General features: G+C 42.0%; 1 protein-coding gene across 2 annotated transcripts in view; it reads left to right on the forward strand.

The window, feature by feature from the left end:
- HBS1L (HBS1 like translational GTPase) overlaps nt 1–22,667 on the forward strand; it is a 520,713-nt gene that overhangs the window by 280,881 nt on the left and 217,165 nt on the right. For both annotated transcript variants that reach the window (XM_078649243.1, XM_078649244.1), the window contains exon 4: nt 3,564–3,672. In XM_078649243.1, coding sequence (XP_078505369.1) covers nt 3,564–3,672 — 109 coding nt within the window. The remainder of the gene's footprint in view (nt 1–3,563; nt 3,673–22,667) is intronic.

A 22,667-nucleotide genomic window follows, 5' to 3' on the forward strand; every position in this document is an offset into this window, starting at 1 on the left:
AGACCCTCACTTTGGACAGGGTCTAAGCCACCCCCACAGCGCGTTTACCACACAAAGTCAAATGCAGTGCATAACAAGCCTTCCGGCGTTTAACGCGGTCCAGGCCGCTGTACAGACCCTTAACAGGGCGTCTTATGTGCAAATAGGGACAGAAATACCGACCCGGATCTACCGGGCGTGAAGGGGTGGCGAGGGCAAGGCTCCGGCGCTGACTGACTCCTCCGCGCGTCTCCCAGAGTGAGGAGAGCGCCGAGGAGCCAGCGAGACGTTTGGGCGCCCTCTGGCGGGCGTCTACCGCACCGCAACAACACTGGGAAAAATGACCGCGAAAGGAGCGGAGAAAACGCTCCCGCGGTCGGGGCTCTGCAAGGCAAGACGCCGCGACGAGCCCCCAACGAGCGCTGACACAACGCGCAGTGAAATCCTTACACAGACATGCAATTGCAAGAGAAAAACAAAAGAGCACTTAACTGGCTGCGTGAGCAGCGAAGAAAGAGGAGGAAGTCGACGGAAGGACTGGCTTTCTACCCTGGTAGTGGACATAGTGGAAGGACTACGTTTGATGACACCAGGACTGATCATGGGACTTGTAGTTTTCTTTCAGTTTGTACAAGTGTTTTGATGCTCTTTGTTCCTTTGAGCATGGTTGTACATTTGGTTTCCTGAGCTGCTGTGTGCAATATTCTAATAAAGCGAAGGAAGAATATAGCATAATCTGAAGCCTCCGGTCCTGACATAGAATTAGCTGTTAATAATATTTCTACCAAATCCATTGTGAGAACATAACGTTGCACTGAGAGGTAAAAGTAAACGAGTGACTTCAACCATCGTTCATATTTTCAACAAAGAGCAATACAAATAAACAAAGGTTTTAGGTCTAAACAGAAGACATTTTAGATGCCGTGTGAGTAGAATTTATTTAAAAAGAAATCATAAATAAATAGAAATATATATGTACATACGTACATACATAGAGGGGCTTTGAGGTCAGCTCTCTCTTTCCACAGGTCTGTTACTCGGTCATTAACATGTTTGTTTTGCCCATCAAAACATACACCAAGGGGCAGTTAGTCAGTCGCTTCAACTATTGGCCTTCTTTCACTGTAAGTAACAGCATTTTGCAGGATCATGTGCACATTTTCCTAAATTGGGGGCACTTCAAGGCCCAGGGCTACTGGGCTAGTATTATATATTTACACTTTTGGTTCTCTTTCCTTTGCTCTTGTAACATTTCTGTGGTTATCCTAGTGTTTTCAATCCATTTTTTCAGGTTACAATAATTCAAATCCAGTGGTACATTTTCTTTGCACTCATAAGAAAAATGTTCTTGTAAATGTGCATTAAAACTAATAAAGGGTTCTATACTAATACTTGATACTAATGCCTGCTGGGAATCCCCAGTACTGTTTATTAAAACAATATATGAATTGTATTTTGTTTTAATCCAGAATTTGTATTGCAAACCTATAACTGCTATATTTTGGGCTGCACACCTTTTTCCTTTTTTATTTTATAGATCATAAAGAGTTTGAAAACAAGCATGGCCTCTGTTTCTTGAGGCCAGTGCTTTTGGCTTTGCGAGTTTTTGTTTGAAATTAGAAAGTATTTTCTTGTGTATTGATGTTGTAAAATGTTTTGAAAGAATCACTGATTCTCACACTGCGAAGATTCGGGCACATTAAATACGTTTTTGTGAATCAACAAGGAAGTCAAGTTGCACTGTTCCAATTGAAATAACATAATAAAATCTAAGATAGTTTGGTTCCTCCACGTGTGAAGAATTGTTCATAGAGCTTTACAAAATATGACCGAAACACATACGCTGAAAAAGTGCTGGTGGCCTGCAGCACATGAGAGTTAAAATTAAGATAGCACATTTTGGCCTGGGTATAATCTTACATCAAATTAAGCTGTATCACCAGTTCGAAGATAATCAAATTAATTCCCTCATAACTTCACACCATTGAGATTTCAAATACTGGGAATTGTGAAAGCTCTCCCAAGTCATGGTGTCATATATAAATGTACATAAAGGAAATATTTGTGCTTTGACCACCTTAATTCGGTGAGATCTAAAGATTTGGTTTTCTTTTTGGATTTAATTTGCAACATTCAGCATTGCATTGGTTAGCATTTTTCATTGTCTTATAAGTTGTTGGCATAGACAACTTAACCTAATGTGCAGTTTGTGACAGATTGTCCTCCTGTCTAAGTACATATAGGTGTTTTTTTATGCGCTAAGCATGGTGCATGCTGAATTCAGCCCCTGACAGTCTTCATTGCAGGGAGAGATGTGCCAAAGATATATTTAATTCTATAGCCTTAGTGATAGGACTAACCACCTTGAGTAGCCAGTCAGGATAGGCCTTGAGGTCCCTTTCCAGGCTTTTGTATTCTTGCCCAAATCTACACAGAGATGATCTTGGTTTCTGCCTCTGAATTTGCAAGACCCTATATGTCCATGTTGGGGGTGGTAACATTCTGAGCGCCTAGACATAAAATGAATGGATCTGCGCCTTCTGTAGTCTACCTACATTCCTACAGTGAGGGTAGATCCTAGTTAGAAAAGTCCCAACATTAAATGGCCTTCAAGAACTTGCTTGCTCTCATTTAGCTACGAGGGACGTGATTGCGTAGAGCACTACCTAGCTGCATCTTCTTGACAATCGAGGGAAGTTCAGTACGGGGTAGCCTGTAACTCCTATCAGTTTTGTCTATCAACCGGTCTTTTTTTGTTAATGGGAAATGACATTGACATGAATGTGCAAGGGGGCAGGGGGAAAGAGGGTAACTTTAACATGTCCAAGAGCCTTTCACAACACGTACGTGGTACCAGGCTACGCACAGTAGATTTGGGGTTTTTTGTATATCCAGTTTCATGTTCTAACTATTGAGTGTTCTGTACATGGGATATAGGAGAGAATTGGGCAGTAGTAATAATGTTCTTATCACAAAGATACTTCATTTTACTCCTCCATGGCGATTTCAATTACAACATTCCACCTTTCATTGTAACGCAAAGGGATGCAAGTGTTCAGAGTTATTCCAAAGCACACAGAAGAGCTATTGTTATATACCTTTGCTAGGGTGCCAACCTTTGTGAACTGTTAAATGTTATTTGATATTGTCTATGGATAATAAGATTAGAGAATGCTGTTTACAGCAAAGTAACATTTTCATATTTTGTGAGGAGACTCACTAGAGGAAAAGACTAGTTTAAGAAAGAACATTGATTGACAAGTTTTTCAATATATGTAGTTCAATGGAATTAATTTTGCAGTGCGCTACATCTGCAGTTGACTAGTTGCAATACAATCTCATCTAGCTTGGCACCTGGCTTGATTAGCCTTAAACAAGCCATCCAGTGTAAAGGGAAAAAAACAGTACTATTTTCTCGGTGCTGAAGTCACCAACAATAGGCATTTTAGAATGTTGCTTAGTTTATTGATTTCTGTTTGGATCTCATGATCTGAATGCCCCTTTATCTTGCTCTTAAGTAGCTTTCTTATCTCTCGCAACATTTAGTTGAGTACAGTTTAACCAATTCTTTTTTTTCTTGCTAGGAAGAACAAAGGATTCCCAGCCAACAAGATCAGATTCAGAAATTGTACCAAAGGTTACGAAGATGACTGTGTCCGGGAAAAAGCAGACCATGGGATTTGACGTTCCCTGGTAAGAATGGTGCATCATGAATTTTATCAGTAAGCTTGAGAATCTGTGGAAAAGGCAATGCCTGTCTCGCGTAAAGGATAGCAAACTAGTCTCTGCATATTGCTGGATGCTGGTGGAAGCATTGCAGAAAAGACCTCCTGGTGATGTGATAGTAGTGGTGAATGGTAATGAAACCTACTTGACTCATAAAATTCTCAGAACAAAGGCTTCATTAGATACCCTCATTCAAAGGTTGTGGATGCTTCCATTGTAGTACGTAGCTGAAATAAAGGTCATTGACATGTTAGGCATACCTGCTAACAAAGAAAAGGTATGGGGAAGCTATGATATTCAAAGTAATAAAGTACAAAATGACAATTCAACAGTTAATTAAAATATTTACATAGTAAAATAAAATGTTTCTGTTGTGCGTAATCAAGCACAATAATGCCATTGGATATCCAATGAACAAGATGACAGTTATTTCAAAATACAATAGTTGCAATGAATTTGTCATTATTAAATAGACTTTATTGGCTAGCATTTGCTTTAAAGGTATTTCAGCATTACAGAAGACCACTGTCACTTTTGTGAGGTGAAACTGACTGAAGAGACTTCAGCCTTGAGCTCTTGTCTGTGAAATGAGTGCTTGTGACTACCAAGGATAGATTGTAAAGCACAAAATGGGCATAATCAGGAGCTAATTTGCTACCTTGATCGATAGTCTGACATGTTCTTATTATATGTTACTGTTTTATGTACTGAAGTCTCAATAGTCTGTTAAAGAGCCACTAACAGATCCTCTGTGACAGTTCCAGTAACACCATCCCATCTGAGAGAACCCACTGACAACATCTAAGGCCCAAATAGAGGAGGCAAAAGGTATGAGGTCAGTGCAGCAGCCACCTTGCAACCCAAAATAGGATGATCTGAGTAAAAATTGTCTTTAGTATTGCATCCCTTTGGAGGAAAGCAAGAGTTTAGGAAGAAACCAGTTACTTACCTGTAAGAATGGTTTTGTAGCTTAAAGTACTTCTAGATTCACATGTTTTGCCTTTTCTGCTATCTAATTTTTGGATCCAGAAGTTTTGAATTGCAAAACCTTTAGCCTACAGTAATTAATGTCCATATAGGTGGAGGATGTGTGACTAACTGTCATTGTGCTGGTAAGCCCACACACCCCCTTAACATGACCTCCGTTTTAAATTATTTATTATGTTCCGACCGACAACACAGGCTCCCATTGAAAAAAGGGGTGGTTCCGGAAAGCCTTGCACCCTGTCGCAGGCACCCGCCACTCTGTGTATGGCTGCAAAAAGGGGTCCCATGGGTATACCCAGGGGCCATAACCGGAGACCTCCGGGTGAAGGGGGACCTGCTACAGGCTCCCAAAATCAGTTTCTGCCAAAAGGTCGGTGTCGGACAGACCGATTCGGAAAGGCTGTCCGAATCCAACATTGCCATACGTCGGTCGGAAATGCGGTCCATAGACCTGTACAATTCGGCTCCAACCGACTCAGAGTCTCAGAATATTTCCAAGTCGGTCGGAAACATTGAATCCCGACAAGGGTTAGGAAAATCTGAATGCCGTTTTGAGCCTTTCTGACTGACATCGCAATGAGGCCCTAAGTGTTTGTAACTCACCCTTCTTAAAGATATGATGGCAGCTAAAAAAACTACTGTCTTTGTACTGAAGAAGTCCAATAATGCCTCAGGCATGAGCTTGCTGGAGTGGAAATCAATTTAAATAAAAGGGTTTAGCATCTCTGTCTCACACCAACAAGGTAGATCCCTGCTCAGGTGGAGGTGTTCACTTCTCCACGACAGGCCTTTGCCGTCGTGTATGAGACGATTAGGAGCTAAGCATCACACAAGTTATTGCAATTCCAGTTCAGTCAATAAAGAGTTTTGATTAGTTGTAAGCATTTTTTTCACAAAAAATTTCGTTTTAAAAAAATGCAGTTTGTTACATTTTAGTGAGGCCATTTGTCTTTATTCAGTTATAAATGTATCAATCAAATAACAGAAATGATAATAAAAAAATATGGTTAGATCAATACATCAAGCACATTCCATAAAGGGAAGAATCCCTATTCTAATAATGGGGCGAAAATGGTATTAGTAGGTACCCATAAAGAGATGAAGTTTGAGAGGCAAAAGCGAGATAGAGCATGAAACTCAAAATTCGATCAGTCAATAACAGTTGAACTTCCCATAAAGAGAGGTTTACGAAACTCCGAGTCTCAGCAAAATAAGACAAAAACAATCATGCAGTAGCAGGAGTAAATTACACTCGGCGATTCAGTCTGAAAAGGGTACCAATCAGCATTCAGCATAAAGCCGTTCGCATTCAGCGTCAGAGTGGGATGGGTATGGGGTGTGGAAAAGCTAGGTGCACTCACTAATATAAACAGTCAAAGAATGTTGCGGTCCAACTTCTGTCTTCTTAGCCTAGCATCCAAATCAGCTTTCAGGATCCATCTGAGTCCTTTCACATAATTCTGCACAATAAGCTACAGAGAATTATCACGAAGTGTGAAACGATATTAAAATAATGTCTATGTATGAGGCCTTTAGATTCTTTTTTTTTTTTTTTTTTTTTTTTTTTTCGAAAACCTTTATTGTGCACGAAAAGAGAACAAATACGGGCCTACAACCCTCAGGCCGGCCACGGGACTTTTACGCACAGGTGCGAGCAATGCGGTTCCACAGCGGCATCAGGCAAGATAACAACAATTTGTAACAGTTACACTGAATGGAGTCATGCCGCCAAGGAGAAGGAGCATTGAAGGTTAAATTTCTAAAGTTACGATTGAAATATAAATCAATAAAGAATAGAGTAAAGGAGAACTGAGTCCGGACATTAGCTTCATAACATGAGCAGGCGGCATCAGTAAGAACAACATTAGGAAGAACACCCCGTCAATATGGCAGTACCATACAAAACAACAGTAGCTGTAGTCCACATTTACGCACCACCCTCAGCGCCACCCACTCCCTACTAACCCCTATTGCAGACCCAGAACAGAAACCAGAACCAGAAAGCGCAGAAATTAGAGAAATAAGGCCCATAGAAACTAAAAAGAGGAAAGCTAAATCTACCCCCCACCCTACAACAATCCGGAGGCTACGGCCTACCCCCCCCCGGGGCCTTTAGATTCTTAGACCTCCTTTCTAATTCGCATGAACACATTTCTAACCTTTTAATAAAATTAATTATATTTTAGTTGAAACAATAAGCTATGTAAAATAGAAACATTGGCGTAAGTTTGTGACATGGTGCATAGACGAACAGGTTGACCCCTTATCTACCCCCCATTTCTCAAGCCTTGTTGTTTATCCTTACCCTCGCTGGGCAGGGCTCTGCATTGGGCACCTTAAAGGGTTACTTATCTGCCATCTCTGCTTTCCTGTGGCTGCCAGATCAACCTTCGCTCTTAAAATACCCCATTGTAAATAGGTTCCATAGCGGTATTCGGCACGTTCACACAAACTCCATTCGTTATGCCTCATTGGAAACTTAATCTGGTTCTTACCTTCCTTTTGAGCTGCTTCATACTTGCCCTCTTAGGCTTCTCACCATCAAGTCGAACTTTCTAGTGGTAATTACATCTCCCCAGAGGGTCAGTGAACTGCAGGCGTTTTCATCTCAGCCTTCATATGTATCTTTCTTCCTTCGGACTCAAGCATCCCTCGTTGCCAAAGGTGTTCAACCCTTTCCATGTAGACCAGTCAATCACTTTTCCTACCTTTTAAACTCTGCCTCATCCCTCTAAAGAAGAGGAGAGACTCCACCGGCTGGACCCAAACATAGTGTTTCCATTCTTCCTTGACTGCACAAAAATGTTCCAGACGATCAATTCTTTGTGGGATAAGTAGGTCCATGAAAGGGAAGGCCTTGCAGAAATTAACCATCTTCCGATGGATTGTACTGGTCATTATGATCTGCTATGCATTGGCCAAGAAGCAGCCTCCCGATGGTTTGCATGCTCACTTCACCAGAGCAAAAGCCGCAACCACTGTTGGCACTAAATCCCAGTCTTGGACATCTGACAGGCAGCGTGGTCCACGCTGCACACATTCACCAAGCACTACTGCCTGGGCAGTCTGGTCTGTCAGGATGGGCACGCTGCCTGTTCGGTCCTTCAGAACCTTCTTGTTTAAATCCTGTTTGCAGACCCACCTCCAGAAAGGTATTGCTTCGATATCTATTCTAAGGTAAAGAAGCTGCGGCTAGAAGTCTCTATTAGATGAACTAGTTGCTTTTGCTAACCCCTTTTCTGGTAGTAGAGACTTTATCTAGCTGCAGTTCCTTACCGACCCATCCATCTTCCCCACTCTGCAAATGGATTTTTGAGTTAAGGACTTATCCCCTGTTTAGGGCCCAAGCTGCACACACCAGTGGTCAGTGTTATTCGTTGCTCTGCTCTTTGGGTGTGGAAAGTCACAAATCGATTCTAACCGCGCTGGCATGGCACCTATGTAGGCACTGCACACATCACTTTCGGCATGGACCACACTGACAATGCTACGCAGAGTCGAACTACCAGTGTGCAGGGGTACTGCTCACAATAGATTTCGGGATCCAGTCTTGCCTGGGAATAATTCTTAGGTAATGATTCTGCGGCACGGTTAGTCTCTACCAAATAAGGGGTTACCGAAGTTAAGTTACTTGCACTACAAAACCAATATTATTGGTTTAAAAAATAAAAAGATAAAACTTAAAATGCAGAAGTTGAGTTAGTGGAAGAAACCGTGAATAAGAGAGTTTGTAAAGAGATCAAGTGTAGTATAGTTATGGAAGTAGGTAAGTAAGAAATGACAGCAAGTAAGATGTAGTGAAAGTGTGAGTGAGAGTAAGTGAGTGCATGAGAGATAACGACAATGTAAGTGAGAGAATGAATGATGGTGAGTAAAGAGTGAGAGAAAAAGACTAAAATTAAGGTTGTCAGTTTTTGAAAACTTGAGGGAGTGAGCGAGAGTAAGCGGATGAATGCAAACTTTAGAGTGTGACTTTAGATTCAATGAGTAAAAGAGAAGGGGAGCATGGTGGAGATGGTGTGCATGCTACAGTGGGTGAATGAAAAAGTGAGATTGAGTGGGAGGGAGTTTGAGTAAATCTAAGTGATCCCATGATTAAAAACATGAGGGAGATTTTTGTATGGTGTTGCAACTCTTCCTAAATATTTATTGTAGCTCTGGAATGTGTTTGCACTCTAAGAGCAGGAGATAAAAAAGGCACATTTTGAAACTACCGATGTGTCTATGAAGAGTATTTGTTTTTTAATCCAGCCACTACATTATTGGCTATTTGGAGCATAACTGTATTTGGCCATTTCTGTCAGATTGGGCATTATAGTGCTATAACCCCCCTCTGCTGGTCAGACGCCCGGCAAATGTGCTCTGTATACTAAAGGCCTGCTTTTGTTCTGTACAACTGGTATGGGAAGAAAAATGGGAAGAAAATGGCAACTTTGCCTGTACTTATTTACGGTTTTGGGTTTGGATTGCCACCTTGATTTACAACGGGCCATTGCTATATTTTAAATACTTTTGTAGAATTATTCTATATGAACATCGTGCATGCATGGGGATTTGTGAGCCAATAATGAAGGATCTCACTATGTCTGCACTTTATATGGGGATGTTTTCATCGTGCTTTTTTATGTTCTGGTTATTTATATTGCACACGATTCACCCCTAAAGGGGTATCTCAGCGCTGAAGCCTTCGGACAACAGGCAGCATTCACAGAAACAATCCCTAAATCTGTTCAGTTTTGAGTAATTTCCTAAATTTAAAATGATCCAGGCAAAAACGTATATGAACTGGGAGGGAATTCCAGTAGAAAGGGGCCAGATAATAGAATTCTCTACCCCATAAGCGAGACTTTTTAATCCGATGGATTGTGGGCAGCCTTTTGTCCCCAGATCATAGAGCCTTTCCTGGACTGTAAAGGGTGAGCTTCGAGGCAAAATATCGAGGACCCTCCCCATTAGCGCTTTGAGTCCTGCAAGAAGTTTGTAAGACAATCCTTTTGAGAACTGGTAACCAATGTAAAGAGCATAGAAGAGGAGCAGATGGAGACCTCTCAGGAGCATTACAAATAAGGCAAGCTGCCGTATTTTGCACCACATATACTCTCCTCAACAAGGACTCGTTAATGGAGGCAAATAAACATTGCCATAATCCAAGCGACTCTCCACTAAGTCTTTGACTAGTATCTTACTTGTTGACGGAGGAAGAAGCTGCAAACTTCTTGTGACCTCCTAATAAATTGTTTGGCAAGACAATGCAAAGTCTCTATCATTTCAAAATAGTAGGCTGAGTAGATGGTTTGGTGGGAGAGCATGTGAAGATGAATTGAGGCTACCTGAATTGGTGCATCTTAAGATGGATGGATGGATGGAGAGATCGCCTATCGAAGGCTGAATGCTCTAGTGATTCACTAGTGGTGAATAGATACATAGGCGAGTAGGCGGAAGAGTTTCAGGACAGTGTGACCAGAAGGATGGTTGGATGCATACATGAATGAATGAATGCTCCATATGATAGAGAAATTAGTGGATGATTTTCTAGTGAATGGATACATAGATGGGTGCGTGGATGAGTACCTGGGAGAGTCTCTAGAAAGATAGATGAATGGATGCATGAACAGGTGAATGCAGTGGATGATGGAAACATGGAGAAGTTAATAGGGATGATTTTGTGTATGATGCATGGGCTGAATGGCCTTATGTTGGCCGGACTCGCTCGCTACGTAAAATTCTTACCCAACTTTTACGCCGGGCCACTTTGAAAAGTAACCAGCTGCCACTTGTACCATAGTTCATGCACCTGCAGTAAAACTTTGCTCTGTTTGTAATTTTGTGGCTCACCAGACCATATCAGTATCACTCAGAACATTATCATTCAGTTCCCTTTGCTTTTCCACTTGCTGTATAATGACACAGTAACACCTTACTTAACAAGTTCTGTCTATGAGGTGTCAAATCTAGGTGAGTTTTACGGTCTCTCTTCCATGCACAAAAGTCTCCTTCCCCGCTCTGTGAAATGAACTCCACTTGATTGTGGAATGCTACTCTCATATGAATCATCGTGGGCCGGGTCTAGCATTGAGTTAGTTTTTTTTGGTAGTGTACATCTCACAGTACCTTTTTTTTTTTAAACATGCCTATTTGTTGTTCTTGAGAGAAAGCAATCACTTGCAGCAAAGTTGACTTAACCAATTAGGATTCTTGTTTTGTATTCAACTCACTTATTAAAGTTGAAGACGTTTCATTCTGCAGCTCATTCCCTGATGCTGGCCAGGTCTCCAGCAGCATGCTTCATCTCTGCATGATTGGTCACTCTTTTTTTACAGGGATCAAGAGTAAGTTTGTTTCGTTGATCTAGAAATGGGATGGCATCAGCTGGACATTACATGGATTGACATCCGTATAATGGAATTACATCAGCTTTTACCTTTGGTGGAAAGCATTTTGACATGTGAGCAACATGACGAAATGAACAGTGTGGAGTGAATGACGGCACAAGTACTGGAGTTGTTTAATCTTTCGAAACAAAGTTGCAAAGTTGGTGTTCCTAATTCCTCACATACCCTTTGTAGGTTTTTGTTTTGTTTTTCCGGATTATCGGTTCCTATTACAGGATTTGCAGGTCCTTTGACATTTGTTGGACCATCTATGGGATCTCAGATTTCTGGACATACTAATAGGCCAATAGTCATCAGAATGAGGGAAGTTCCTGAGAAACCGAGTGGATACAACCAGTATGATCCAGTGGCTTATGTGTCGGTTGCTGGGAGATCTGAAAATCAGATCCTTGTGCCCTCACACATCTGTTAGGGTGTCTTGCTTCATCGTGTGGTGCTCCTCGTCTGGCCGGCGCTGCAATGCCTGACGGGCCTGCTGGCTTCTTTATAGTAGATCTTTTGATCTGGAGATGCTGTAAAGATGAATGCAAGTGATGGGGAGAAGGGGTAGTGAATGGGTGATAACTAAAATAGATTCTGGTCCCCTAAAACCTTTTTTATTGATTGACGAAGGTTACCAGGACAACAGTAAAAATAAAGGTGCTGTCATGTGGTCTTCAGGTGCCAAGATAGCTACTAGAATAGTGTAATCACTAGAATGGTGTAGTCAACATGTTATGTGCCCCTGATGCCCCAAAAGCAGGCGGGACTTCATCAGGACCTAGGGAAAAATCAATTTGTGCCCCCTATCGAGGTCTAGGGCTCTCCTTTCTAACGAGGATAGCCTCTTGTGTTAAGCAGTGACCCCAAGGTGGGTGCCTATCGGTAATTCCACCTAGAGAGGGGAGACTCAAGGTGGAAAAGTACTAGCGACATGGTTTAGACAAAGGAAGACTAGGTGTGGCTTATACATTCAGTGAATTGTTGAAGTTCAATAGTGAAGACATTCTAGTATCAATGTGGAATATGTCTGTCGGTATTGCTAGTCAGCCATCCTTTCCTCACTGTCCTAAATGTGTCAGACCTAACAATTAAAACATTTTTATTTGTGCAACATTAAAATATCACGGTGATGTATGTCTGTTAACTTATCTGGTGAGTATACTTTCCTCACAATCCAGAAAGTAGCAGACCATATGATTAAAATTCTATTTACAATTATCTAGTGCAACTCGTAAAGTAAGGACATCTGTAAGGTTGTGAAATGCAGGCTGGGGCTTCCAACGTTCAGTTGACCCAATGAAAGCAAGGTACTGACTTACCTTACTTGAGGTTAGGTAGTGCTTCATAGACGTAATGGAGGGCCTGACCAATATGAGGGACACTTACATGGGAGGAAAAGGGTGGTCATTAGTTGCTCTCAGTTGGTGTCAGCTGTTGCATTGCAGCCTATGGGAGTGCAACATATTTTGTTAAAAAACATTGAGACCCTATGTTGGCCACAGTGAGTGAAGCGAAGCATGCTCAGAAAATGAGCTAGAATGTACGCCGGATCGTGATTATGTTGAGGACTGGGTGATCATGCCATCCTGTTGTATAGACTGTTGGATCGAGGTTATTACAGGGTTCTGCTCAAAACGTGGGCTCTTCCTATAAATGTTTATGGTGTGTGTTTAAGTAATAGTGGGATTGCTCCAGCGAGTGGGGCAATCCTTAATTACAAAGCCCGTAGAAGTAAAGTTACGTTAATACTCCAGCGGGTTGGGTGGTCATTAGTTACAACTCCTGTGGCAGTCAAGCTTGAGCCGGAAAGGCCAAATAGATAGCGGCTTAAGGTGTTGCATATTGGGCACAGTCTATAACCCAGAGCCCCTGTACACTTTCTGGCTGGTCCGGACAGTGCCGTTCAGCCTACCCGCCTCCATACGACCTGGAACGGTGAGGCGGCATCGTAGACTCCCTCTTAATGCCACGTAGATCACATGGTGCGTGTGGCACGTTACTGTTTACCCGTGAAAAGTGTAGGACATGAGCCGGCCGTCTTGGAGTGGAGGCCTCATAAACTCTCTGATACAGTAGGAAGGAATGTGTGACATTTGTTCGTTGATACGAGAAGTGTGAATTATTGCCATGGCGTCTTTCTTGGTTTTTTGGTAATCCTGGGCGTTCTTTGTGTGTGGTGGAGGATTCAATGTACCCCTCTCTGGTGTGTTGTGCTATAATGTCGATGATGGTGGCGGCCATCTTGAAATTATATATTGTGAAGTTGCAGTGGAGCAAATCTGATTCTCTTGTGGTCATTTTGTGAGGCAACTCTAGGATACTGTATCCTAGTGTAAAGTCTATTGTTTCTGTCTATGCTCTGAGACCTATGGAGTTAGGACACAAGTTGTTCTGGTGTCAGTTGATTATCGTGGCCACTGGGGAACTGAAAGATGTGATAGCTATTTTTACTGTATGGCTAGTACTCTGTTGATGGGTTTTTCTGTGTGTGCTAGCAGTATGTTCTATCTAGCTGGTGTTTCTTACATATAAAGTTTGTGCCATGGAATGTCATCATTCAGGCCTGTCCTCTGAGTAGAGAGGCAAAAAATCCAGCACTGTTCCATGTCAAAAGGTTTTTGCTTGCTCTATTAGTTATGTTTCAAGGACTGTCCAGCGCATTTCCTCTGCAGTGTGCAAGTCTGGAAATGTGTGCTAATTTTTGTGGTGGTTTTTTGACACCGGATGTTGCTCTGATGTTCAATAATTCGAGTTTTCACAGTTCGGGTGGTCATGCCAATGTATCTTAAAGAGCAGGGTCATTCAATCAAATAGATACCGTTCTTGGTATTACAGTTTGTGTGTACACGTTGGGTCCGGATTTGGTTGTTGAGTAGTGCAACTTCTTTTGTATGTTTTGTAAAGTGGCATACCCCACATTGGCCACACGGGTAATGTCCTTGTACAGGCGTGGAGTTCCAAAGTGTGCTTTGGGGTATTTTGGTTTTGGTTTGTGGGCGAGTGTGAACAAACATATCCCTTAGGTTGCTGCTACGTTTAAAGGCGAAGCGTGGCTTGGGAATGTTGAGGTTACTTGATTCAATAATCCTCCAGTGTTTCTTTATCGCCTTCTGGATTCTATTGGAGTCAGGTGTGTATGTCGTCACACAGGTTATGGTATCTTCCGCCTCTTTTTGTTTAGGTTCCAGTAGTGCCTCTCGGTTATTGTTGCAAGCTCTTTTGCAGGATTTTTTAATTATCGAAGTCTGATAACTCCGGACTTCCAGGTTCATGCTCAAAGAAGATGCTCCATTCTTAAACGTTGTGATGGAATCGCAATTCCTGCGTTGTCATAAGAATTGGCTGAAGGGGAGGTCCGAGTGTGCCTTGGGGTGGTGGCTTTCGTTGTGCAATACATTATTGCAATCCGTGGGTTTCTTGTATGTGTTGGTTGACAGTACACCATTCCCCAAGGTAATGGTGAGGTCCAAGAAGTGGATATTGGTGCGGCACACTGTGCGTGTGAACCTTAGGAAAAGATACAATGTATTTATCCATTCATAGGAGTCGCATGAGGCGAAATAACCCTTCCAGAAGATGAGAATATCATCTATGTAGCGGCGCCATAGCCTGATGTTAGAGGAGTATGGGTTATTGTTGTGAATGTTGGTACGTTCAAATTCTGACACATATAGGGAAGCCAGGCTGGGGGCGAAGGTACTCCCCATGGAAGTCCCTTGGATCTGATGGTATGGGGTATGCTGAACATGAAGAAGTTCTTCCGGCTGGCTGTAGTGGCACAATCCATGATGAAGCTGATCGGGGTCAGCAATGTCCAGGTTTCCGCTTTCAAGCACATATCGACCACATTCAGAGTGGCTTATTGGGGGATGTTTGTGTATAATGCTTCCACGTCCAAGGTCAACAGGAGGTCTATATTGTTGCTTCCCTCAATGTTGGCAATCATGTTTAAAATGTCTCTCGTGTCTTGGAGGTATGAGGGAATTTTACTTACCAGGGGTTGTAAGTACTGAACACAAAAGTTGCTTAAACGTTCCAGGAGAGAACATATTCCGGAAACGATGGGACGAGCTGGTGGTGGTAGGATTCCTTTATGGATTTTCGGTAGGATGTAAAAGTACAGGGTCCTCTGTTAACATTTTTATTAGCTTTTATCATCATGAAAACAAACATCAAGCATGTCAATGTTGAGCAGCACACCCGTCCCCCTGCCTCCCTATCCACCTTTCCCTCCCCTTGATCAAGAACATAGTCCGCATTGTCCAATGGTTCAGTTAGGCCTCTCACCCAGATCCATCTATTGATCAGCCCTAGTCACCTCATCCAGTTCCGCTCCTTGACGAGGAAGAGCCCATACCTCCCATGCAGCTCACAACCCTCCATCCAGCCCATGATAGTGCCTCCATTTACCCCACACCCTGCCAAACTTCTTGGGGCACCCCCTCGCCTTATACGTTACTCTCTCAGCAGCCATATAGAGGTCCATCCCCCTTCTCCACTCTTCTAGTTGTGGCGTGTTAGGCGCCCCCCTCTTCCGGGCCACATCTTTCTTGGCCACCACTAGGGCCAGCACCAGGAAGATCAACAAGGGTCGAGCCAGATCCGCATTGTTCGTCATTCCCAGTAGTGCAAGTTTGGGTTCTAAAGGTAGGGTGGTCTCTAGCACCTCTCCCAGCTCTGCCAGGACCGCCCCCCAGAAGCGTTGAATATTCGGGCATGTCCAGATGGTTTGGTAGAAGCTTGGAAATCCATCCTTGTGCTGCTGCTGAGTTCAGCATGGATTTTATCCTGGTGGTTAGTCTGGAGGTTGGATCAGAGGTAATTCATTTGTAATATCTTTGTTCCGACAGCTGTCCACTAGGCCAACATGATTGTTTGAAGCTTGCACTACATTTCCAGTACTAGGCCTGTGGAGCACTCAACAGGTTCGAGGTCCACTTCTCTGTGTGTGGTCTACCACAAAAAAGCAAATGGCTGAATCCTGTGGAAAGAAAATTAGGCTTTGGCAAACATTTCCATTCATAGTCTGATGCGTCCATGTTTTTTTTAAACTATGTTCAGGGTTTCCTGATTGAAAAGTATTTGAAAAACCAACCATTCCATTTGTAAGGATTGAATACAGTGTACAGTTTTGAGTTTCTTTAGGATTTGTTTGCTTCTCCTACAGTACTTTTTTATTTTAGTTTTATAAGCCACACTTTACGTAAACTTCCAAAGCTAACAGCTTTGCATTTGAATTATAAATGCAAGATCTGTTGGCTTTGCCAATGATTGGTCTTCGCCCCCACTGGACCGCTCTGCATGAAATATCCTATGAAGAACCTAAAATGAATGAGTGTAAATTTTTTTAAAGTTTTGTGCAGATAGTCTCAAAAATTATAAAAAATAATTTTCAATTGAGACTCCAATTCAATGACAAGACCACATGCCAGAGTGTAACTCACTCACCTCACCCTTACAGAGGAACATGCATACTCTTCACATGTGCACGTTGTAGATGGCTCCACCAGTGTTTTCTGTGGCCCATCGGGTGCCATACCCAAAATTACTTCAACAGATCCCACTGCCCGTGGGGCTGCCACCCTCTAACCTCCACTAGTCCCCTGCTTGGACCCATCTGCTCACTGGATGGCTTTGGTTGCTCGGTTAGACTCTCTGCCTTAATGTCAATACAAACGTATGTGAAATTGAATAGGAGATGCTTGGAGGGGTTACATGCACCTCTTTCTCTCCTACACCCTCTGCTCCTCCTTGGTGGAAAGTGCACTATCATAGCCTTCTCCCAGCAAACATGAGCAATGACATAATGCACTACAGGATTTTGTATTGTGCCATCGAAGTCACTTTTGTTCTCCAGACTAACCCAGAATCCATTGACTTGATATAACCAAATCACTTAAAACATCCATAGCGCGGACCATCTTAGAAAAGTGTTAATATGTGCTGCCAGCCAACCCTGTCTTGAACGCCCCCTCTACACATCACAGACGAGTTATGGCTTAAATGCATTCCTGTGAAGAGCTATTCCAACCACATGGCCACCGCTGGAAGAGCAATCTCCTTGTGCTTAAGTTGCGCAGCCTCTGAGCCAGGCAACTGATGAGCAGGATATGGGAAGTTCAAAATAGAGTTCAAATCATACATGACCATGTACAAAAAATAGGCAAACCTGCAAAAACACTATACACAAAGGGTTCAGCACTGTACAACAACTTATAACAATCCAACATCAATGAGCACACGGAAAGAAATCCAAATCCCAGGTGTGTGTTTCTTAAAAAGGATTTCCTAATTTCATATTTTCATAAAGGCAGAAGATCATAGCCACCACGTTTCGTCTCCCAAAGAGACTTTTTCAGGGCTTCACAAAGTGACAGAGTATATTCATATGGACGTTTGTACAATTCAACAAGTTAACTGGAAATCCAATTTTCAGTAGACTTCTATGTAGTAGACATTATCAGCGATGGCATGGTAGACCGCAGCTCATGTGCTCCTCGTTTTCCGATTTGAATCAAAACTTTGTGAACCCCCTGAAAAAGTCTCTTTGGGAGACGAAACGCGTTGGCTATGATGTTCTGCCTTTATGAAATAGAGAAATCCTTTTTAAGAAACACCCGTCTGGGATTTGGATATCTTTCCGTGTGCTCACTGTCTCTTGAATACGGATGTTGAATTGTTTTAATTTGTTGTACAGTGCTGAACCCTTTGTGTTTAATGTTGCTGTAGGATTTGTTCCTAGTTAAGGAGCATAGAGGGGCGTGCTCCTTGGTTCTTTGTCCTACATGATACTTTAAGACACTTTTCACTTGTCAGGTGCGGTCTCTAACAGCATCTCATTTGCATTCAAACTTGCAAAAAGACTTGGACAACAGCTTAAACATGTCACAGAGAAGCCAGGGACCTGAAGATCCGTTTCAACAAAAAAAATCCTCATTCAGATTTAAGAGAATGGGCGATGACTGACCATGCCTGACAAGTTCCTAAAATTGCTCATTCTGTTGCTCTTTGACATTGTATACAGTGTTCGGTTACTTTGTTAAGTTTACACTAGATGCATCCGCATTCAACAATGTTTCACAAGCTTTGTTTACTAAAAAAGCCTAATAAAAATACATACATATATGCTTACAGGAGCTTTCGGTTAACCCTCTTCATCCACTGGCCTGTTGAGGTGTCCTCAGGCATTAGCTGTCTTCACTGTAAGTGGTATTTTGTTTCATGCATATTCGCCTAAAAAAAGTCTACTTTGGTGCCAAGTTGGGAGAGCAATCGTTTGTAAAAACTAATTATTATGGGGGAATGCTTTTTAGGTCTCGCCTGAGCCAGCGCATGCACTGCTCTGCGAGACATTTAGTTAGCGGCTTTTCAAAGTACGAGCACAAGCTTTACTTGGCCCCAAGCTTGCGGTTACTTGCACGCGCGCAGCCGTCATATGGCTCTCTGTAATGGCATTCCACACATCGCTTGATCATGACTTTCCTTTCAAACGTTCTCCCCCTCCCCCACCACAGAGCGCGTCCATCTCCTCCCGCTGGCTGCTGCTGCTCCTGGCGCCATCTGGCCACTTTCACTTTCATGGCTGTGCGGCCGCATCACTTTTATTGGTCTAGCCGCGCTGCCAATGCTTTTTAGCACTTTGTTTTAAAGTATGACTGTGCTGCCCCTCCCCACCACAGACAGCAATCTGGCTTGTTTCTTTTACTTTCACAGTCGCATGGCTGCGTCACTTTCACGGCCGCACGGCCATGGCCGTGTCTGTAGCAAACCTCCCTTGTGCCTTCAACCGGGCCTAAAAATAAATCACACATCGCATCGGGCCATGCGCGAATGCACCAAACCCCTACACTTCTAACTCTCTCCTTCCTCACATCTAGAAACAACGGTGGCAACGCAGCTGCCCGTCTGACTCAAGGTTATCACTGCCTCGAGTGCAGTTAGGTGAAAGTAATCCCAGTCCCCAGAGTCTGCCTCAGAACAGTACGGATATAGGTAGGTGCAAACTCAATCTCCACCGCCAATAAGCACTTTGCAATTCTGTGCAAGCACTAGGATTGGCTGAACTGTCCTGATTGCTCCAATCCTAGGTTTCATTACAATATAAGCTAGTGGAGTCAGTATGTGGTGCACTTTCTTAAGCAAAGTACAAACTGCTGGTGCTCCATTGCTACCAGCTCCCCCTCCCCCCCCCATGGCTTTTCCTTTTCAGTAACATTTAAGTTGTAGCTTGTTTCTGACACTTGTTTTAAAATGTGTTTTTCCCCATTTGTAACATAGGTAAAAGAATTGGGGGTCTTTGTGCCTACTATTGTATGTATGCAGATGGAATCTAACTTCTAATGCCCAGTGTTTTGCCTTTGTAGGGAACAAATGTGACAGCTATTCATAACACCACGTTTCCACATTTTGGGTGACGTGAGGAATCTGCTTTTTTCAGATTTGTCTTTTTATGAAGTTACTTATTTTCGACAAAAATGCATTTGGGAGGCATGTGTCAGGTTATATTTGTACTGTGAATATTTTGCCATTTTTATAGCGTTGCTTTGCTAACGACAGCAGAGAAACTTCTATCGATTTGCATAAATTCGATCGCAGAAAAAAAATCAAGTTTGTCTTTAGAGTGACATTCCCAGTGGTGTATATTAGTTTCTGTTTCCAGTGAGTGCCTTCATCAGTTTCCACCGTTCTTTTTAGTTGGTAGTTACCCTGTTTCTTTGTTATTTATTGGGCATTCCTTTCCCATGGGTTCCAAATCAGTGCGAGATTACAAAAATATAATTTGCGTCTGAAGTGCTTAATTATTCCTTTTGAGATGATTATATTTAATCCTGTTATTCTTAGTTATTTTGGGTTTTATGACTTGGAGATATAAAATATTAACTGTGAAGCAGTAAGCCTCTCACTGAGAATATGATGCAATTTAAATTTTAAATAGATTGCAGTCATTTTGTTTAACCTTATAATTTAAAGCGCCTCAGCGATATTAACAAATATCTGGCAATTGTGTGAAACTGTATTCAGTAGGTTGAACTTTATTGTAAAGCAGGCATAATGTATATTATATCTACAATTGCATATTTGCATGGTTATTTAAGATGCCAACAAAGAAATGGGAGTACATTACAAACATAACATTTGATTAATTTAGTAATATCCTTTCTAAATGTATTAACGCTCCCGCAGAACTAAACCCACATTCCTACTTGACTGTTTTTATCTACTGTTTGTTTATAATTTTTACAAAGCGCCCCATATGTTGCATTCCTGTTGCTTCGGAGTTGTTCAATTCACAGATCTATTGTATTTTGGTATGAGTTGAATCAGACCACCCACCAGATCCTAGGGTGCCATTTGATGGCTTCTTAAGAAAAGGGATAATAGCTTGCTATTAGAGGTTTGATTACTCTCCCATGTAGGAAGAAGAATTCTTCCATCCTTATAGTGAAACATTTTCTTAAAAACACAGTTTCACTGGTAGGCAACATTCTTTGAATTTAGTGGCTCTTTCTAGTACCTTGATCAGGCTCATTAGTGTGAAGCAGGTTGCAATCGAGTGGAACACAGCTGTAACAGAGGACAGTGCGGGGTTATTGTTGATTGAATAATAACTCTTTAAGACAGTTAAATATTTCCTTGCATATTCTTCTGAGTCGGTTTTAGTCTCTTCTCAGGAGATTTTAAATAGCTTGCGTTTTAAGTTGTGGACCTCAATGATCCCATTGGTTTAATAGTGTCTTTGCTCTTTTCACTGCATGGTTGTAGCCTCACAATAGATCAGAACTAGTCCATTGATGAGGTATTTTTTCACTATTAGCCTATGGAGTTAGTGTTTGCCGCCTTTAAAGGATGTTAAGTTCTGCTCATTCAGTGTGAAGACAGCTGTGTTTCTACTTTTTTATTAGGTTGTACTCGAACTATAATACCTAGTACATTAGTGATGTGTGAATAGAGCACCACCATGCTCTTATCTTATTCTTAAATCAGGACTATGGCAATGGCTATTTTGAATAAAACATTTATCTTGGGACAGCTGGGGACAACTTTTATCTTGCTGCATTTTGCCACGTTGGAATTGTGGGAATTTGTTTAATAGTTATGGGTGTATTTCATTAATATTGCTTCTGAGAACTTGTGCCCATATTCAGGTTGTCGTTTTAAATCTCATGCTGATCAAAAATTGAAGGGATTGTATTAGACTAATAAATTAATTGTTCTAGTGTGATGCCGTGCATAGACATTTGGAAGTTCTCTTCCACAGCGAAGATTTTATTACTGAAGTCCTCAGACTGCCTTAGCTAATGCCTTTTGTTTAAACTTGGCTGGGTGTTGATCTTGGCACAAAGGACGATTAGTTGTTACTAGACGGAATTTATTGTTTTGGTATGTCAAATAATAGTTTTTTTTACGTGATGAGAAACCTGGCAGGTGTATACTGTGTGTGGGAAGAATGCTAGCCTGTCTATTCAGGATCTCTTGTTAACGATGGTTAAGGTGAATAAATATTTAGAATAAAGTATGGGAACAAGTCACCCTTTAAGTACGTATAGGATTATAGTTTTATGATCAATTTTATCCTCATTTGGTCTAGCAAGGAATTCACTGCGAATAAATTAGCAATCATAATGCCTGACAACCTTGTAGTGCTTATGCTGCAAGAGACTAACGAGCATTGGCATAGCCAATAGGTCTCGCCTTTGGGACCTTATATGTGTTTAGTTATCCAGCACAATATCCTTGGTGCAACAACATCAAGTGTTGCATGACTAAACACTTATAAGGTCCCAAAGGCGAGACCTATTGGCTATGCCAATGCTTGTTTTCCTTACTCTTGTTTCCAAATATATGTATGCCGTTTTTATATGACAACATTTGTCCGTTTGTAATTACTTATCATATATATTAATTGACCAAAACGTGGATTTAAAAAATTGCATGCTTGCCAAGCTGGGCCAGACCTATTGGCTTTGCCAATGCTTGCTTAATATTTTATGGGGAACTGTTTTGATGACAAGTCATTTAAAAGCCGTGTATCAGTTCATTTAAATGCAGTGTAACGTAATAAAAAATGTTGCCCGCAACAAAGAATCTAAAAAAACACACGAAAGAAAGCTTCAGCATGACTAATTTCTGCCTCCCTTAGTCAGAACGCGTTGGATCTGGTAGTTGTGTGCTTACCTCTGAAGCCGCTATGACTGCTTCAAAAGCAGTTCTGAGAGTCTGCAGATAATGCAGCATTTGAATTCTCAGGCTTACAAGAAATGCGCTTTGTCATTCTTCCCACATGCCACTTGTGTTTTTGTGCCTTGTGGTGATTGCAGTGTTCAATAAAAGAGGACAAGCGGGCATACAGGACTGGCATTTTGCTCCCCCCACCTGTACATCTCGAGTCCTTCCGACTTTGCTCACCTTCATCAATACTCTGTGAATGTCTCCAAGCTCTTCTTATGAACACGTTACATTTCAGTTTGCCTTTTACTTCGTGTGCTTGTGACACAAACCGATCCTACGTGATCTCCAGCTGTGCTCAAGGTGTTTTACTAATATTGCACCACGTGCCACTGCGAGGGGCCACAATGTCCGGCGTCAGAAGGACATGGTCAA

The sequence above is a fragment of the Lissotriton helveticus genome, chromosome 6 (genome assembly GCF_964261635.1).
Source record: "Lissotriton helveticus chromosome 6, aLisHel1.1, whole genome shotgun sequence".
Classification (NCBI taxonomy): Eukaryota; Metazoa; Chordata; class Amphibia; order Caudata; family Salamandridae; genus Lissotriton; species Lissotriton helveticus.